Source organism: Chaetodon auriga, chromosome 6 (genome assembly GCF_051107435.1).
Source record: "Chaetodon auriga isolate fChaAug3 chromosome 6, fChaAug3.hap1, whole genome shotgun sequence".
Taxonomy (NCBI): domain Eukaryota; kingdom Metazoa; phylum Chordata; class Actinopteri; order Chaetodontiformes; family Chaetodontidae; genus Chaetodon; species Chaetodon auriga.
Window position 1 is genome coordinate 20,182,604 of NC_135079.1, and position 20,096 is coordinate 20,202,699.

General features: G+C 41.5%; 1 protein-coding gene across 1 annotated transcript in view; it reads left to right on the forward strand.

The window, feature by feature from the left end:
* Positions 1-20,096, forward strand: part of LOC143321893 (NT-3 growth factor receptor-like) — a 218,276-nt gene that overhangs the window by 162,034 nt on the left and 36,146 nt on the right. Inside the window, exon 14 of the mRNA XM_076732604.1 lies at positions 15,465-15,595. Within this exon, the coding sequence (XP_076588719.1) occupies positions 15,465-15,595 (131 nt within the window). The remainder of the gene's footprint in view (positions 1-15,464; positions 15,596-20,096) is intronic.

Sequence of the window (20,096 nt, forward strand, 5' to 3'; positions counted from 1 at the left end):
TGTTGTAATATGTACTGTATTTATGTATCATTCATTCATTTCATTTTAAAAAAATGCCCAGGGGCCAGTTGTACCAGCTGGACAAAAAAAGTAAGTGTAGCTACATCAACATCAGCCGTGTGATACACGTGAATGGTGCCACGCTGTTCAGGTTGCTATGGTGACAGACTTATACTTCCTGGTGCCAATGAGTAGATTAAAAACAACTGCTGATGAAGAAATTCATGTTAAAGTACTCAACATTGTGAAACAAGACAAATTATTGAACTCTACAGTGACTATATGCAAACATTAGTATGCAAACAAAACAATGCCATAACTAATTAAAAAAAAACACAAGATGAGAACAGTGGCAGTCAGTGAAACAGAGGGTGGATTAGGAAGTTGTTCTTCAGCCTGCCTGCAAAAAACTCCTAACTAATGGAGGACCCCGTCCTAAAATCTTACCCTCCAGCACTTTCATCATGGATGTGTTGGGAGACAATCCGCCGCCAGCATTTAATGGGCTAGGACCCCGTAACACCAGTGACAGCTATATAGGCCTAACGGAAGAGAAGCAAGTTGAAGCTGAAGGGGCTTCGAGTTTTTCTTCCACATCAAATGCAAGTTCATCACACACTAGTCATAAAGATAACATGGGCTCTTAAAAAAGTTGCAGACTAATAAACTGCAATAGTAATAAACTTGTTTTCACTGTATGTGTGGAGGACACAAATTTATGAAGCAAGTTTTATTTTAGTAAAGCGACATCTCTTGCAGAGAATCTAAATCTGCCTTCAGCACCACAAACGGCTCCTGAAAATACGGCAACTGTGCCTGCTCAAAGAACAAGAGATCCGGATCTCCAGTCTGTGTTACTGGTGAAATAATCGTGAGAGTGGAGATGAAGATGGAGAGGTTATCGGTGGAAAAGTCTGAGCTCGAGAAATGGAAACTTGTCTTGTAAATCCCGCTGTGACAGTGTGTTTACCAAAGAGCTGTCCCCCCTCGCACACTTGTGCCAGTGGACTCCACCTTGAGACGCGTGCATCATGGGTAGACACATACAACCGCCTCACACACTAACTTAGCATTAATTGAGTCAAAGCCTTTCCTGTTTACAAAAAGGTATTCGCTTTAGAAGGTGCCTGGATTCACACGAATACCATCAATACAGCCAACAACACCAGGTATGCCAGAGTCTCTGTGAAGTTGCTCCTTGGTGTGTGGCTCGATGAGCATATTGTTGATCTTCGAGGACTAGAGAAACTCTTCATATCACCTGGAATGCTGTACTTCTGCTTCCATTCACCACATCGGTCATTGTGTTTTGGAAAGATTCACTGGCATCAAATCGAATAGGAATGAACAACTGCAGTGTCGGGGACTGAACTCCATTCCTATCTGTTACATGTTGCAACTGCAGTGACTGCAGTAACTTGTCAATTCATTTAAATAATTCAGCCCTGCTGAAATGAAGGCTCTCAGTAAGTTCTCTGTCTCCACGGACTGTATATCCAGATGACTGGTGCAGTCTCATTACTCTTTCACACCTGAAAGCCCACTGATTGTGTGTTAGACACATCATTTTGTCTACCTTTCCCTCCACTTCTGCACAGTAAATCCTGCAGTAACTGTCATTACCCATGTTACCTATGTATCATAGTAATAATACAACCAGCCTCGATAAACACAAAATGACTGTTTTGATATCCCTTATTGGCGTAGTGCTGATGATGCTGATTGCTGTACCCAAAACTGTTCAATAAACCGACCTGTCAGTCCATGTGAGTTCTTGTTTAGAGCCCTTGGTTTGTTTATAACAAGCCACTGTGAACATGGAACAAACCAGATTATTTTTTCCCTAGGTGCACTTAATAATAAAGCTATTTTTTTTTCAACAGAAAACAGAACTATCAACTATAAACTGTCACAATAGACCACACCATTTTAAATTCTAATAGCTTTCTCTGTGCAGAAAAGGTCAGAGAAATCTGCTTGCCACCAGAAAAGATTAGGTGAAGACGAAGACACAACTGGAGACAGACCGTGTGTACATTTGCATAGTGAGATGGCTACTGAGATGTGTGGATATGTTAATATCTGTATATAATATAAGATATAACCAATTTTTACTATGAGTGTAGTTTTGAAAATTTTTTGTCACTTTACGATGATCACAACCTTTTGCCAAAGGTTTTGCTCCCTGAAAAACACCTTTGTTGTAGAATTCAGTGCGCTGTAAAGGAAGCTAATCTTATGTTCACAACTCCTGTTCATGATCATGCATGTTACAGCTCATACTATGTCTCCTTGTCATTAAGACAAAGACATTAAGTGGCACAGGGGCTCAGTTTTAGCTGCTCAGCGTCTCATTTTAGACAGTGATACATTACACTGAGTTCAGTTCATTTGAATAGAGCGCTCACAGTCAGTGGGTTTGTTCAGAGTGCATACTATCACAGTGATGTAAGAAGAGTTATTTGGGCTAAAGTAAAAGTCAGCCTTTCATTTTCTGCATGCATAATGTCACACTGTGAGTGAATCAGGAGCACTTAAAGGCTTGGATGGACATGAACTCCCCTGGTTGAATCGTTGCTGCAAAAGTGAACAACTGTGTTAGAAGATATCTGCTTCTCAAAGGTGCAAACATGTGGCCATAAAAATTGAAGGAGACAAGTCAACTTTGACTTCCGCAGTTCATTTTTAGCAAGAAACTTTCAAGAAGAATTTATACAGCGTGAAATTCTGTTTTGTGCTCCGCTAATGGCAAGCTGAAGCTAAAGATTAGGCCTTGAAGAAATCTGATTAAATATCCGGCAGCCTGAATCAATTCCTTTTTGGATTCTGGGACAATTTGGGATGAATTTAGCTAATATGATGTGATGTGCTGTCTTTTCAAATGCTATGATGAAGTGTTATTAGTTTGCCGCAGCTCTGATTTGCACCTCTGAACGGCTCCTGCTTCCACACTGACAGAAAAACCATTCTCAGACACAAAGCCGAAATAATTCAAACTGATGCCTTGTGCATAAACCACTCATTAAAATTTCCAGGAGACTGTTGTGTTTCGATGCTGAGGGACAATGAGCAAAGAAAACTTTGAAATGGAAATTTGGAGCGTGGAAGATACCTCTGGCACCTACAACTCCTCCCACAGTTATTGTGGGGAGGCGATTCGCCTGCAGCAGCAAGGTACATCTGTGTGTTATAAGTGCCAAGTTTCATGCCTGTCACCAGTTGCGTAGGGATGTATTTAATGTACAAAGCAAACCACAGGCTTTCTCACACACAAACACTTACAGTAGGTCAGCACTAGATCAACTGTTGATCATCGGTTTGTTTACAACTTACAACGCTGATCATGTCACGGCCCCGTTTCTTGACATGTTGGACTGATTGGCTGGCTCTGCTGTGGCACTGAAATTAACTTCTGGATATTCTTAGGCGTCTGGTCCCCTCCTCATGTTTTCCTCTGCTCCACTAGCTTCTGCCTGACGTTGTATTTTCTCTTAGAAGCTTTCTTTCACCTGTTAAAAGGGCATCTACAGAAAATATGAGCACCCTGTCACTTTAACAAAAATAAAATGATTATTTTTTCTGACATTCAACCATTTAATTTCCCACGAGTCTTCCCCATAGTAGGTCTGTATCAGACCCATCACAGCCGTAGGAGCTGAGGCTGGCAACCTGCTCCTTCTCTCACACCTTTTTTCTTGTGTCATTAGATCAGTTTGGGCTACCAGAGGTAATCAAAACTGATATCAAATCATATACTTTAATTAACATTAAAGTTCCTCGGGGCACCACCCTTAAAGAGGGGGAAACGATTAAGTGATGCAGCTTCATCAAGGATTCGCAGTGAAGTTTGGGTCGCCGTTCAATTTCTTTAAAAAGAGAATCCACCGTACCCAAGTGCTGAATACAGCTAAGTCAGTCTTAGTCCACCGGGGCCAAATGGTGAGGTAAGGAAAACATGGTCTTTGTTCCTTTGTTTGGTTAGGAGGGTATCTCTTTTAGCATATGCAGCATAACAGCAGAATGTCTCTCAACAGCAAGCCGGAGCATCACAGACACGCTGCTTTGAATCTGTCCACTGGTTTTAATGATGAGACGGCGTATGGCGTGCATAGGCACGGCTGAGGTTTCACACAGGTGTGAAAAGGTGAAAGATCCTGGGAAACTGAGTTTAATGACTCTCTTTTGTCTGTACAACAAAAGAGCATGTGGTCTCAGCCACCATTTTGAGTGGGCTTGGGCCCTGCACATGCTCCATCTCTGTTATCCGAGTCGTCTCTTTCCCCTCTCTGTGTCTCCACTGAACACAGATAATATTCTGCCAGCAGCGAAGCGAATCACTTCTTGTCTTTACAGCCACATAAATCTCAGCAAGTCCCCTGGGAGACAATACACACATATGCACAAACACACACACACACACACACACACACACACACACACACACACAAACGTGCATACACAAAGAGAGAACAATACCCCGTCTTCCCTGCACACGCTCAAATGCTGATGTCGTTGCCAATGGCAATCCTGATCCGTCACAAGAGTCACCTTGTGTGATTATCACCATTATATATTCCCATATTCCCATTTGTGGGGTGTGTGTGTGCGTGTGTGTGTGTGTGTGTGTGTGTGTGTGTGTGTGTGTGTGTGTCTGTGTGTGTGTGTTAACTGTATTTCAACCATATTTCAACCTCGTGTGTCTGTGATCATAAACCCATCAACATCTTCATCATGTGAGCTCATGCACAACTCAATAGTACACATGCACGTCTCCACACACACACTCAAACACACAACGAATAGAATTTCCTGTTGGCCTTTTTTTCTTGTTTTTCCACCAATTTGATTCTGCCTGTTCATTTAATATTTATCACATGGACTATATGATGTTACATTATGAGGCAAGGACATTTTTATGTTTTGTTCTATTCCATTATTATCTCCAAATCACAGCTAACTCAGTTGATTTCAGTTAATTAATCACTTAATTCAGACAGAGACAGGACACAAACAGGGCTGCACTGACAGCATGCTCCTCAACAAACGCTTGAAATAAAGATGGAAGCTACATTGTCCAAAGGTCATGAGTGTTGGACTTTGACATATTGTATCCAACTCCTAAATAGCACTCACTGAGCTGACCTTCAGTACAATCCAGACAAGTCACACACCTCTTTTCATGACCCTAAAAGAAAACACACAGTATACTGACGAGCAGTTGTGCCACTCGTCTGATTTTGATGGACGTAATGCAGTCATGACCATAACAGAGAAGGAGCCAGCCCGGTGTCAACATTGAAACCAACCCAATCATCATACAGAATAATGATAGTAGATGATTCAGCAAAACCCAGGATTAGGCTCAATCAGCAGTGCAGCCAGAAATATAGTTATGGATGGACCTTGCATATAATTGGATGGCACACTCAAATCTATAAGTCTGAAATAAGTCTGGAAGAGGCAAGCCCTCAGTTCTGTCCTATTAAATCATATAGAAAATTACCTTTTTAAGATAACAGGTTTTATTGTATGCAGATGCTTTAAAGGAGTTACACTGAGTCTGCTTTAAGTGAGCACAGCGCACAACAGACTGTCAAATGTGGCATGTGCGAGACAGACAGAGGTAGGTTTGAATTGTAAATTAAACCTGAGACACCTGAAGGCTCTTAACAGTTAAAAGGACAGGTGGTATGCCAAAAATAGCTTACCATCAATCCACCAATCAGAACAGAGGAGGGGAGAGAGAGACTGAGACAGAGTGAAAGAGAAATTTTGAAAACAGGTTGATATTTTAAACAGCATAAACGGTAGAATGGAAGTTGAAGAGGAGCATAAATATCCTCCCGTTTGAGTGTGTGTGTGAGAGAGAGAGGCACTGTGAATTAAACCTGAATCATCACTGTTAAAGAGAACGGGGTTCTCAACGGCTTAACATCAATCCACCAATGAGAACAGAGGAACAAACTGATGGAGGTTTAATCCACTCATCAATGTCAGCTGTTTGTACTGTGGCCTGAAAGTGCTGAGTCACCAGCATTGAAAATCTGTTGGTGATATCGGTGAAGTGACTTCAGTGTCAGCGTCCTAAGACCCGGCTGAAGACGTCGATGTGTTTTGTGTGGATACAGTTACATTGCAAAAGTCGCCACATTTGTGTTTTAGCCTAAAACTGAATGTAGAAAACATGACAGTCAACGAGACAGCTGATGGGCTGTCACAGTGCTTTGAGGCGGAAAAGTCAAAGACTGTGAAGTCCTTTTTCTTAAAGAGTCATGTTATCTGAAATAAGACAAGTTTGTCAGCAGAAAGAGATCACTGGGTGACATCACAGCCCATGTGACACACTCCAAGGAGCGCAATACTCACTCATAAAGGGACTGAAAAAGCTGACATTTCAGAAAGTGTGACTTGTGATTGGTTTAACATACAATTGGGTACAATATCCAAGTATGGCAACTAAGTATGGCTGTAGTACAGTTGTGGTTCTGAGAACTTCAGGTTATGCAAATGAACTACAGTTACAGTTAATGATGAAACATTATTAATCTGTGAAGTTATACAAACGCCAGACTCCAAATATGCTGCATGTCTGTTTGTCTGCACTGGCACTGAACACTGATTGTGCCAAGAAATCATACAATATGCATATGAGTCCTTGGGAGGGTGAGACCTCTGACTGCATGGTCAACTGGCTCTAGCTTGACACAAACAAAGATGATTAGACCAGGGGTATTTCCCCTGGAGTGGCGGGCCACAGGCCAAAAGCAAACATCTATTGTATAGTATTGTTAAAATGCAAAATGGTACAACGACCACAAGTTCCCTTACATGACTGACTTCCTGCACCAAGTGTCACTGAGCCCCTCAGGCTCAGATTATGGAAAAACAATGAATAATTAGGGATCCTACAAATTGAAAGAAAAATTTCATTCAGAAAAAGATGAAACTGCGTAAACAATCTGGATCATTGTTTTTCCACGGGAGCCTTTAATCTGCTTTTGTGTTTTGTAATGCCAACAAATGCAGACAGAGCCAATGGAAATCTACCTTTCATTAGCACAATATTGGAGGAAGCACATTGAATTCCACAAAGTGTTACAGTCACGTCACATTAACATCAGGCCAAGAGCATCCATACAGCTGTGCTATTACACATTCTCCCATCACATATTTGCACAGTAGTTCTTGTGTTACCATGTGATTAAGATAGTCCCCAATAATTCATGATGTTCTTATAATGCATAAAAATCAACAAAACTTCAAGTGTTACTGACATGATTGAAAGGTCCTCTTCTAGTGCTGTTTGCCCTTTCCTTGGACTCTCTATCGCAGCTGTATGTATGCTGCTGGATGATTCCCAGAGCTCATCACAGTCTCACTAATTGCAACCCAGTGGCGTAACGGTCAATTCATTCAGCTAACCCTTGTGTGTGTGTGTGTGTATGTCGTGGGTTTGCGTGTGAGTGCGCAGTGAAAGACGTGTGTTCCCTGCTGTGTCTTTGCTGCTGTAAATGTATACCTGTACCTGTTCGTATGGGGTTTTGTGTGCATTTTGTTATTTGTTGTTGTGCACGTGTGTCCACCCTCTATTCTGCTAAAGCCATTCAGCCATGCACTCAGCACAGCGAGGTAGAATACTATTCATGTAGTACAAGCTAGAGCTAGGAAGAGTTTTTACAGACCATTAAAAGTTAGAGGTCACTGCACAACATCTCAGTTTCAGGCTCAGTTTAATGCACACTGTGCTGGGCATGAACACATTCCAGTGAGTGGGACTCCTTCAGCAGTTCTCCTCAATCCTAATGATTGTGGTGACCCACCCTGACCTTTCATCTAGTGCCACCATACGACAGTAATAGCTGTACATAAAAACATTAAAAGTGCTTAGGACCTTTTTAGGACCTAGGATGAATCAACTCCATTGTGGACACTGCATGGGTTTTTCTCCAGCACCTTCCCAAGTGTGTTTGTACACACAGTATCATAATCTAACCTATCGCAATCTAACAAGAAGATATTTGTAGAAAAATGGATGAAGAGCCTTTTATTTTAATGATGCTATGGTCATTTCTTAAATATCTTTCTCAACCAAATGTTAGAGTTTGAGCCCCTCTACTGTGAGTGTTATAGCACAATGTATAGCAAAAAGTATGTGGGGAGGTTTTTTTTTTCTTTTTTATCATGAGTCTGAATGGGACCAATATTAGGCCTAATAATGAGATATTACTACAGCCTGACACTGTGTTCTCGTGAGCTGATTTCTGGTTGGGTTTGTTTTTTGTTCTGTTTTGCTGTAACTGAACTGTTGTGGGTGACATGTCCATCGCAGTGACGCCCTTTCATTATACATAGATGCTGTAATGGTTGCCAAGAAGAGTTCATGTTTGTCACAACAATCAAAGAAACATGTTGATTTCAGAGTTGTTATTTCTTTAAGTTGACATACCGTGACCTGTGCAGCTGCACCCATCATTTCCATTTCAAATTTTCTCTGGCATAAATTCATGAAAGTAACTCGCCTGCTATTTAGGAAGATGACGTTGCCATTCTTAATCCCACCTACCTTAATCAACAGGTCTCATAGCTGCTCACTTCCATATCAAATTTGATTTTACTCATTTGTACTAACTTTTTATTTGGCTATATTGTTTATTCTGTCTCTGTGTGATCAAATATGTTTTACTCTGAGTATGTTGTGATCTTAGTGTACTGGACCAAATTAATTTCTCCACGTGGGTAAACAAAGGTGATCTGAATCTGAACGAGCTGTCCCTTTCAGCGCCAGACCAGGGTCATTATCATAAACTGAAACTAAAACGAGAAATGAGCAAAAATAAAATGGTCATGAACTGAAATTGAAAATAAACAATGCCCTTTAAGAAAAACTAAAACTAAAATGAAATGGTATTTCCTGGTATTGCCTGACTAATTAAAATTAAATAGAAATGCACCTAAATTGATTCAGTGTTTAGTTTTTTTTAGGTGCAAGGTTGTTTTATTGTCATTTTGCAGCACAAGGCTGCACAGTGAAATGAGAGTTGTCGGCCCTTCCTGCTTCACATGCATAAAACATTTATACAAATATTTGAATCAGAAGCATTTAGGACTGCACTTTTTGAATTTGCATCCAGGAGAATGTAAAGCAGCAGCCAAAACTCAGTTCTCTGGGCAGATATGAAGATGTCTCGCAGCTTAACACATCCAAGATGTTGTGATGGAGCCAGGTCATGACACAGTTCTCCAAAATGTGTTTGCAGCCACAAATATAGTTGTAATACATTATCTGGCCCGAACACGAACTACTGTAAAACAAAAACAAGAATGAAATTTGAAAGTCAAAACTGAAATAGAATGAAAACTAATTGAAAATTCAATACTATTATAACCTTGCCCCAGACTCATAAAACATGCTCCTGCTGTTGTCCTGCAGGGACCTGAGCTGAATACAGTTTGTTGTTCATCTTGAGACCCAAACTAATTACTACATTTTAGTAGTGTTGTATGGGGGCATAGCAGAAATATGTGTCACCCAAAGCACAGTCTTAACCTCATAATTAAATATTAACACTGTTTTGGATTAGTTTTGGCCTCTCTGGACTACTGGAGGCTTGTTTTCTGCTTTCACTCAGCAGTCAGTCAGTCAGCAGGTATTAGGCTTCTTTTTTAATCGTTTTCCTGAATTTGCAAGGTTTTATTACAAGGTTGGACTGTCAGACATCTCTGAATTTAGGGGGAAACCATATTTTAAAGCATTCAGATGTATACTCTGGCATACAAGGTACATTGTACCAGGATTATTTTTATGACAGGGCAGAGTCAGAAAAGATGAGGGCCTAATCTATTCACATCCATGTAAGTTTTTAGAGTCCTTGTATTCCCTGAAAGTTCTACATGATGCAAGCTAAACATCAATTATTTGCTGTGGCAGTGCCAAAGAAAGTAACAGGGATCTGCTCAACCAATGTGGTCTCAGTTGACAAATATTAACACTCGTGCAAAGCACCCGCGCTCAGTCCACTCACCAGACCAGCAAGGCTGACACATCACGTCACAGAGACTTGATGTGAGAAGTTAATGTAAATTTAGAAACTCTACTCAGAATTCTCAGCCTACACAGTGCAGCTATATACAGCCATACAATTTATATGATATGAATAAAAGATGAAAAAACAATGTCATATGACTAAATAGCTGTGGTGTGTATGCCTACCTGAAAGAGAGAGGAAGCGTGGGGTTTTGATTGATATGAATGCATGCCACAGGTTACAGAGTTGCTTATGATGCAGCACCAGCATCTTTCAGAGACAGTGTTGGACGTCTCACAATATGCTGGGGGGGCAGTTGGAGCTGACAGTCAATGAGCTTCTTCTCTGCTCTGCCACTCTGCACATCTTTACCTTCAGAGCTGTAGACACACTGCAGGAGGAGAATGCCCAACTAACTGTGATGGATGATGCTAGTTTTCAGTGATGGATGTGTGAAACTGGACCAACACTGGTTGTTACATGCTGGGGTGCTGCTGTTGATGCAGGAAGAACATGGAGTGTTGGGTCTTGGGGAGTAAACAGAAGCGTACATCTCTCAGTTTGAGTGTTCAGAGTATATATTGAACTGCTCCACAAAACAACCCAACACCATGCCCAAGAAAACAACACGAAATGTTTTGGAGAAAGAGCAACAGAAGCAGCTAATGGAGTGTGTTAGAGGCCATTTAGTAAGACATGAAGGTCAGATTTCCTCCAACAAGCTCCACCCTGACACCAGTTATATAGAAAAGGTGACCTCCAGATGACAGAAAGGCAGCCAACCAGAGAATGAAAAGGCTTTTCAACAAGGCGACAAAGTCACAATCACCTTGAGAGCATCAGTCAATGCTGCAGACATGTTCCTTTGTCTTGATAAAGCTGTCAAATGTATTAATGCAGAAAATGTCCTGTGGTATGTCAGCAGCTCTTTGTGCAGTAGATCGACATGATACATGGTGTTCATCCATGAACGTGAGCAGAGGTGACAGTAGAGAAGGTCATGACAGGAGACTTAAACCAGCAGGCTAGCGGCTAGTGGGTCTACAGCCATCATTTCCTGCTTGGGTTAGTCCGTTCAGGGAGTGAAGCCACCTCTTTTTGGGTTACATGGATTGCGAGTTGTAATTGGGATTAGAAAGTGATTTGGATTTGGAAGCACACCTCACAACAAACCCACCGACCTAAACATTCCCACCAAGCGCATGCATCCATTGACATTGGGCCTCATGCAAGACCATTTTTGGCAGGTGCTAACCCAATTAAACATTCATTCTACCACCACACCAAATTCCATTTCTTTAAATATGTGTCAGTTACTTTTCCAAGTATTTATTATTTATTTTTCAAAATCCGCATGAAACGTTGACATCGGCATGAACAATTGCACACCAATTAAATATGGTACTTTTGAATTTGTTTCGACCGTTATTTCCTTCCTCCAAAACAGTGATGAAGAACACCGATGACAAATGCCATCAGTTAAAAACAAAATTATTGCTGGCATGTTAACTGCATGCCAAAATATTCACAGCACTGAAGGCTGCATTGCCTCCTAAGTTACCATGACATTTATAAGACTTGGCTCACTCAGGAACCCATACAAAACATTGATTTGTGGGCTGGCTTCTGTTCTCCTCAGCTTTGTCACCCAGATGAGTTGCTGAAGCCCAGTCTGAAAATCGTGAACATGTCCTCATTTTAGTTGCTCAAGTTTGGAAAGTATTAAGATCATAATAATGCCCGGCAGGGGTTGTTCAGAGGCAAACTCAATGAACACTGCTTATCCCAGTAGCATGAGCCTATTAATGCATTTTTGTGTTTTGATTAGGAGGACATCAGATCCACAGTAGACTGTTTGCTGATTTTATACAGAAATCCATCTGATAGACAAATGAGGCAGCAGGATGATAGTTATCATGGAAGCGTGACATATAGACAAGATAATTCTCACATATACAAGATGGTGCAAATTAAGGCACATTCTTACAGTAATGTTAGCACACACACAATCGACACACTTGCTGGCGCACACACACAAAGTGTGGTGATATTTGTGTGTGTATATTATTGCTGACAGGTGAATGCCCCCTCTCTCTCTGTGTTAATGACAACATTAACCCTGGCTATTTGTAACTGCACTAATTAGCCTGCATGAGCATACACACACACAGACACACACACACAGACACACACACACACACACACACACACACACATGCTCTGGCTTAGGTATACTCTGAGGACTCCAATCAGTCTCTTTCACACATACACACAGACATGAACATGCAGTACGCGTTCATGCCAGTGTGATTACAGAGACAGATGCATTCACACACAATGACAAAGAATGACAAACACACACACACATAGAAATAAATTAGATATCCAACCTTGCACCCCAGTTATTTATATAATATCCCCTTGATCTCAGGGTGAGCAGTAAGGTGAATACACACTCCATGGTTTAAAATATCATATACAGCATGAGCTATTCCGAGCCTCTGAAAATTAGATTTTACAGTTTCTGTCCCACAGTTCTCTGCGCTGAGTTGACTTTTTCAAAACTCCTCACACAGTTCTCTTTACTGACATGCAGCTCAGCACAACAGTTAATTGCACATCCAAAATGCACTAATGGAACCAAAACACTTCACACACCTCTCAGGAGCTATAACACTGCCAGCATTTGCCTCCCAGCAGTATTACTTTGTCACTCATTACACAATGACCTAAAAAAACACTAATGACCAGCAGCATTCATCACCAAAGCACCTGGAGGACACTGGCATGATTTGGTTCCACCAATCCATTTTTTAATGTCCAAATGTTAATGTTTTCTTCTCAATATGACTTAACTTTTTGATTGGATACTTTCTCAACCACCAAAGCACTGTGGCTATCCTTACTCAGTGTATAGTACTATGTACACTATTACTGTGTTTGCCCGCCTGATGCCGGCTGCTATCGCTCTTCCTGGCTACCTCACCTGCTGGATCCTCAGATGATCTCTGCTGCTGCCTCTGTAATGTGTCCCCTGTCTTGGTGTGGTTTGCCCTCAAGCCTGGTTCCACTGCCATGCCACTTTCTGCAACAAAGGGAGTCATGTCTGCTTGGATCCATGGCCCTGCATTGACCAGGTGGCTAGCTGACAAGCCCAGTCGAGATCGCCTCTTCCCTGTCTTCACCACGGTTTTGTTTCCAGTTCAGGTGCAGGTTGTCCTAGCAGGACTCCCCTTGCCCCAGTGCGTTTGGGCCTTGTCGGCTGGGGATGCTGCCTTGTCTGCTCGGAGGCCACACATTGTGATGGCGCCTGAAGTCCCTTGGGCCTGCAAGCCCGCATCAATCAACTTGCTGGCTGATGTGATGTTTTGCGGTTTTTCCTGTGCTTTCGAACTCTGTTCTTAAACCCCTGGTCATTGCAATCATCTGCCACTCATCCAAACTTAACCCTGCTTTTCTTTCTGGCCTATCTGAATTTCTTACCTTGCTCTGGTCCATCTCCCCTTCCATCCTGCTCCTGGGTGGTTTCACCATCCACATTGACTCCACAGACTGCGAAATACCCACAGAATTTCTTGACACGCTAAAATGCTTTGATGTCACTTAGCACATCAGTGTCCCCATCCATAACCCTGGGCACACCCGCAACCTGGTCTGCTCCACTAGTATCACAATGAACCACCTCACTGTCTCCGACCACTGAATTATTGTATTATCATGGACATTGACATCCCCATCCCAGAATCCAAACACTGCAAACACATGATCATTTTCCATGATATCAAGTCCATCATTCCCTCATCCCTGTCTGCCTGCCTCACTGGAAATTATCCGCCGTCACCCCCTCTCCGAGCCCCTCCACCACAGACTTGGTCGACCTCTCCAATAACATGCTGTCGTCTTGTCTCAATCAGCTTGCCCCCCTCAAAATCATAAGTATCTCTTTCACTCATACTGCTCCCTTGTACACCCCTGAACTCTGTCTGATGAAATCCTGGAAACATCAACAAAAGAAGATCTCCAAAAAGCGGCCTCATATTACACACCCTGGCAGCGACAAATCTGAAATCCTCATCATAGGCCCCAAATCCCATATCAAATCCTGCCATGATTTTCCCTCTCCATAAACGGGTCTACTGTTCCTGTTTCCACACACATCCACAGCCTTAGTGTCATCTTTGATCAAACCCCCTCCTTCGAACACCATGTTAACTACACAACACAAAAAAACCCTACCTTTTTTCATCTTAAAAGCATTGCCGGTCTTCACCCTTCCCTCTCCTTCTCAGCTGCATAAACACCGGCCCCACAGCTCCCCATGCAACAAAGAATCATCATGTGCAAAGCCCTCCACAACCTAGCCCCCTCCTACCTGACTGACCTCCTGCAGTGACATATTGCTACCTGCAACCTCAGTTCCGCTGACATCAGCATCCTCACCTCTGTCACCTGGTCCAGTCTTTTTGGTGAAACGCTTGGATTCTTTGTTTTTGGATTCTACGTTTTAAAGATGTTAATTGAGTATTGAGAATTTTGTGTTACAAATTCTAAAAGATCAACCAAATCAAATTGTATACTGCAGACAGACCCATATGTTGTGAAATGGCGTAAAAAAGGAAAAAAAATAAAGAAAGGCTGTATAAATGGTTATTTCAAGCCCATCAAAATTAAACCTGTCACACAGCTCTCCCACTTCATGCCAGAAGGGACAGATTTATATTTTTGTTGTGTTCTGGGCATCTGTTCCCAGAAATGGGAATGTTGTTTTTGAGAACAACACAGTTTGTATTGCAGATACAAATGGAATCAATTACTCACAAATCATTCAGGGTTTTCTAGAAATGTTACAAGATGGAAGAGATTTGAGTATCTTGTGTAGTGAAAAAAAAAAAGTTTTAAACATAATGTATTTATTCATTTTTGTCCACCTGATCAGGGGCAAAGGCTGCCGGTCTGAGGACTGAGCCAGTCACCTGCCTTCATTTAACTATCGAGGTATCTTAACTAGTGTCTATTTGTCCAGATTTCAAGATATGTGTCTCTGAGATTTCTGCCTCAACCCTTTTACAATGGATGTGAATTTAGTGGTGCTGAAAGCATTGATGAGATTCATAAAAATAAGTTGCAACATGTCTTTCCAGATACAGTGTCCTGGTTACTCTAATTCACAGACCTCACTGTCAACAGTTTTCTGTTTCTGTAGTTGAAAGATTAAATGAAAAGTGTTCACAGGGAGGTTTTTAATTTGGTTCAACTGAGCCTTTAAGTGCAGCGGAAGGATTCATGGGAATTAAAGGCAACAGGCTCCGCCAAACTGCAGACTCACAGTGTGACATACTGCAAGCATGGTGAATGATTTTTATGCTTTTTATGTGACTGTGTGCTAGCATCTGATTGCAGTGGGTGTTAACACAGTCCCTCTGTCTCTGTCTCTCTCAGATGTTCAGCATATTAAACGGAGGGACATTATTTTGAAGAGGGAACTCGGAGAGGGAGCCTTTGGCAAGGTCTTTCTTGCTGAATGCTACAACCTGAGCCCGACCAAGGACAAGATGCTGGTAGCCGTAAAGGTAAGAGATAGATATGTGTCTGTGTGTGTTTGTGTCATTAGTCATGTCGTGGGGACATAAATCTTATTTACCGAAGCACATTGTGGGGACTCATATTTTCTTATGAGGACAAACATGTAAATATGTAAATCCTTGAATTGTAGGGTGAAGACTTGGGTTAAGGTTCGGGTTAGACATGTAGTGGCAGTGGTTATGGTTAGGGTTCATCCCCAACAGTGAAGGAAACAACATGACTGTGTGTGCATTTGTAAACACCGGCAGCTGTCTTTATATGGAGCAGAGAGAGAAGCAGTGTGCAGAAATGCATCCAGCTGATGGAACAAGTGTGCTCCAGCCGGCAGCAACAGTCAGTTGCATCTCAGAGAGAGACGCTGACAAGCTGTTTGATCACTCTCACGCACATAAGCACACAGCTGCTGTGTGTCTTGATGATGTATCATTCAGTTTGACCTGACATTGACTTATAAACTCTTTAACGCCAGCATCTAGTCCTTGAAGTTGCTCTTTAGTCTAGACTCTCTCTATTAAAGCTGGTCATTATACTGGAAATGTAAAGATACATTTCTGAGCATGTTTGTTTGCAGCTAATATTTACTTTTCAATTGATATCATTTCATTTTACCCACATTTAAGATAGTACATACAGCCTTCAATCTGTCAAAACAATAAAAGGGAAAGAATGAAACACATATTGATAATAGGATTTGATTTTTAATCCTCTTATAATTAAAGGTTTTACATTTCTATGTTGATTCAAATCTAAGAACAGCTTCTGCAAGTATAAACTGCATAAAAACCTTTATCAAAATTTGCATTTAGACTAGGGAAACATGCACCCTGATACAAAACAAAACTTAATTAATTTCTTATTTTTATTTCCAACTTATTTAAGATGAAACACCAGTATAAGACTGGAACAATGTATGTAAGTATAAGACACATGTACCTAACACAACTGATGCAAAGGTTGATGAACAAGTGAACAAATGTTTGTAGTTACTTTCCATTGCCAGAACGTAAACCACAAAAATGAAGGATAAGGCACACTTAGCTGTTGTGTTCCAAAGAATAATAAACAGAGAAGGATATGAATTTCAAATGCAGGCCGATATATCAGTATTAAGTCAAAATACACACACATAGACAAATGGCTCCTATCTTGTCTTTCTAATGCCAGAGTCAAGAGGGTGGATTACAATATTTACAGTACTTTCAATTATAGTCAGCAGTCTCTCTCACAAACACACACTCACTCACTGTGTTTCTCACACACACACACACACACACACACACACACACACACACACACACAAACACACAAAATGGGTCGGTCTCTCTAAAATCCCAGAACAAAAACTGTCCGTACATATATTTACTTTTTATCTCTCACTCTCAAATACACACACACAGACACACGATCGTGTTTCCTTAATTTTTGGGGACATTATATAGACTTACTTTCCTTTCCTGGTGATTTGTCCTAACCATGACCATAACCACTGCCCTTACCCTAAGACCCCTTACCCCTTACCCAAAAGCCCGTGCCCCCTGCAGTGCTCCCCCCAGGAGCACTGCGCTTTTATCTAAACTTAACCTAAACCTAGTCCTAACCTACATTACATGTCATACAGACAGACCACATACATGACCACACACACACACACACACACACACACACACACACACACACAAACGAGTCAAAATCGGGTCTGTAATTACATACAATTACAATTTTTAACTTAACTACTTGTCACAGAGGCTGCACTTATGCAGGTCCATCAATGACATGGCTGCGACTGAGTGCTCTCTGCCAGCGTTTTAAGTTCAGTTCATAACTTGACAAGGCCAACCTAATGCAGTCAGTGAGGTGTGTGTCAGTGAGGCGGCTCCTGTACTTTGATGTGATCAGCTTCATTTGTGAAAAAGCCATTTCACAAAGATAGGCAGACCCAAAGTAGACCCTTGCTTTCAGTGCGCAGGATGACAGAAGATGAAATGTGCCATTGTTTACGAAGCCCCAGAAGTCACCATCCTTTGACCTTGCTTTCAGTGTGATGTCATTCTAAAGATCAATCTTCTCATGTCAACTTCAGCTGGCAAACTGAACACCTCCTTGAATTTTTCAGCTACCCACTCCACATTGATGGGTGCCAAGGGGTTTGAAATGAAGTAGAGGATGCTCTCCATCTTTTCCAGCTCTTGGAATCATCTGTCAAATTCAGCAGACAGCTTGTTCAATTGGACGCTGCAGTGCTCTGGCTGGAAATCCTCCTGGTTGCCATTGTGTGACCATTGGAAAATGTGCAAGTTTTTTGTTCTGTAGGTGGCTGTTCCACATCCTGACCTTGAAGAATTTCACAGGAGTTCAACATGTGTGATAGGTCTCTCCCTCCCTTGCTGGTCACAGTTCAGCGCGCCCTTTTTCACTGTCAGGTTGGTTAGGATGGCGAGGTCCAGCAGCCATGTATCGATTGACAGTTCTGGAGAATCTGTGATGTTTCTCGTTGACATAAATTGTCTGATTTCAGCCAACAAATCCACTGAGTGCTGCAGCACCTAACCCTAGCTTAGCCTCATGACATTTGCATGGAGGAGCTGGTCTCTGTAGACAGCCTTCAGATCCTTCTGTGATGATTTAAACAGTCTGTGTTGGAGCATATGGGCTTGGATGGAATTGACCTTTTTCACAACCAGTAATGTAACGTGAAAATTCCACTGTATTACCAGTCAGGGGTTGTTGATGGATCAAACAGCTAATACATGTCCTGGCCTCTGGTTTTCTCCTTCTCATGCACAAATGTGAGAAAGTCCTGCTTTCTAGTCAAATCTTTGAAGTACGAAAAGTGTAAGGTACAAACATAACGAGTTGTGCAGTGTCCACTATGTCTACAGACTCATCAAATTGTGCCAAAAAGTTTTGCCCTGTTTCCCATCTTCCCATACTTACCTACATGGCACACACATTTGTTTTTAACTTACGTGAATAACAACTACTACGACGACTGGTAGCCAGCTAGCTTCTGCTTCTGTTGCTCCCATTAAACTCACAATAAGCAGATATTTACAAAAATCAGTGAAGTTGATGAGGTAACACTTTAAATATATTGTCTTTGTTCTGTTTTCAGTTATGTCGAAAATGATTAGCAAGTTATCTCATTCTGTTTTATTTATGTTTTACACAGCATCCCAACTTTTTTGGAATCAGGGTTGTAAAATATGATGAAGTGTGAAACAAAATGTGTGCAGTTGCATTTGCAGAACAAATGTCCGGGAAAGAAAATATCACAGTCTGAAAATCATCAATCCAGTTTATGACGTTAACACTGTCAGTAAAGCTAATATATGGCTAATAAGACACAGATTGCATTCTGAACATGACATGCGTTGAAGACATATGATCTCTTGTCAGTACAGCAGCAGTTATTAATGGAAACACGGCCGACACGTTGACCTGGAGCAGACAGGTGTTCGTCTTAGTGAGGATATAGAGGGATTACAGCTGCAGCCTTTTTAATCCTGCTAAATTTATTGTCCAGTATGCTATTTTCTTGCTATCCCTACAACCAGCACTATCTGAGAGACACACACACACACACACACTCTCTAGCTCACATTCATTGACAGTTCATTTCTGCTGAGTCACGTAATGCAGGTTCAGGAACAAGGCTGTATGTGTGCATGCATGCATACGTGCGTGTATACATTTGTATATGTGTGAGAAAGACTTGTCCCAGAGTTCCAGAGTTCAATTCTCTTCGTTCAGTTCAGTCCATTTGTCAGCATTCATTTTCTCACTTTTTGGATAAGACAGCAAACCTTAACCTCAGCTGAAAAGTTGTTTATGAACTCTTTGCCTTAACCCCTTAACTAGGATATATGTACAATTAAACAGCACTGAAATAGGCTGACATTTAGATGGACTACATTATATCCAAACACAAAAATCTACCTAGGTGGGCAGTCTCTATTCTGATATCAGTGTATTGTTTTGCATTTAGATGCGCAGTGGTTGGGGTGTAAGTTTGCCTTCAGGGCTTTCAGCTGCAGTTTGTGTCACATGTGAAACAAAAAGTCAGCGTTGACTTATTTTAACCTTACCTTGCGAGGCAGTTGAATTTGCCAGATCACAAGATCACTCAAGCCAAGAATCCATCTTGCCAGGCTTCAAGTTATGTGCTTATGGCAGAACCACCGTCATTCCAATCCAATCAGGAACTATAGCGTCAGTTATATCAGGGCTGGAGAGTATTTCTTGATTGAAAGAAGAGCAAGAAACAGCACTGAAGGCTTTTCTTGACGAAAACATGTTTTCGCTCTTCTCCCAACTGGCTTCGACAAGTGTTTCATTAATTTTGCTATTTGCGTTGCTCAGGGGCACCCCAGCTGTTGGTAATGAGGGAGCGACAATAGCTGCTTTTTACACAACAGAGAGAACACGGAGAGCAGAACTCACTCACATAAATAAAAATCAATAAGTTGTCTTTGGCCCCATTTATATTCA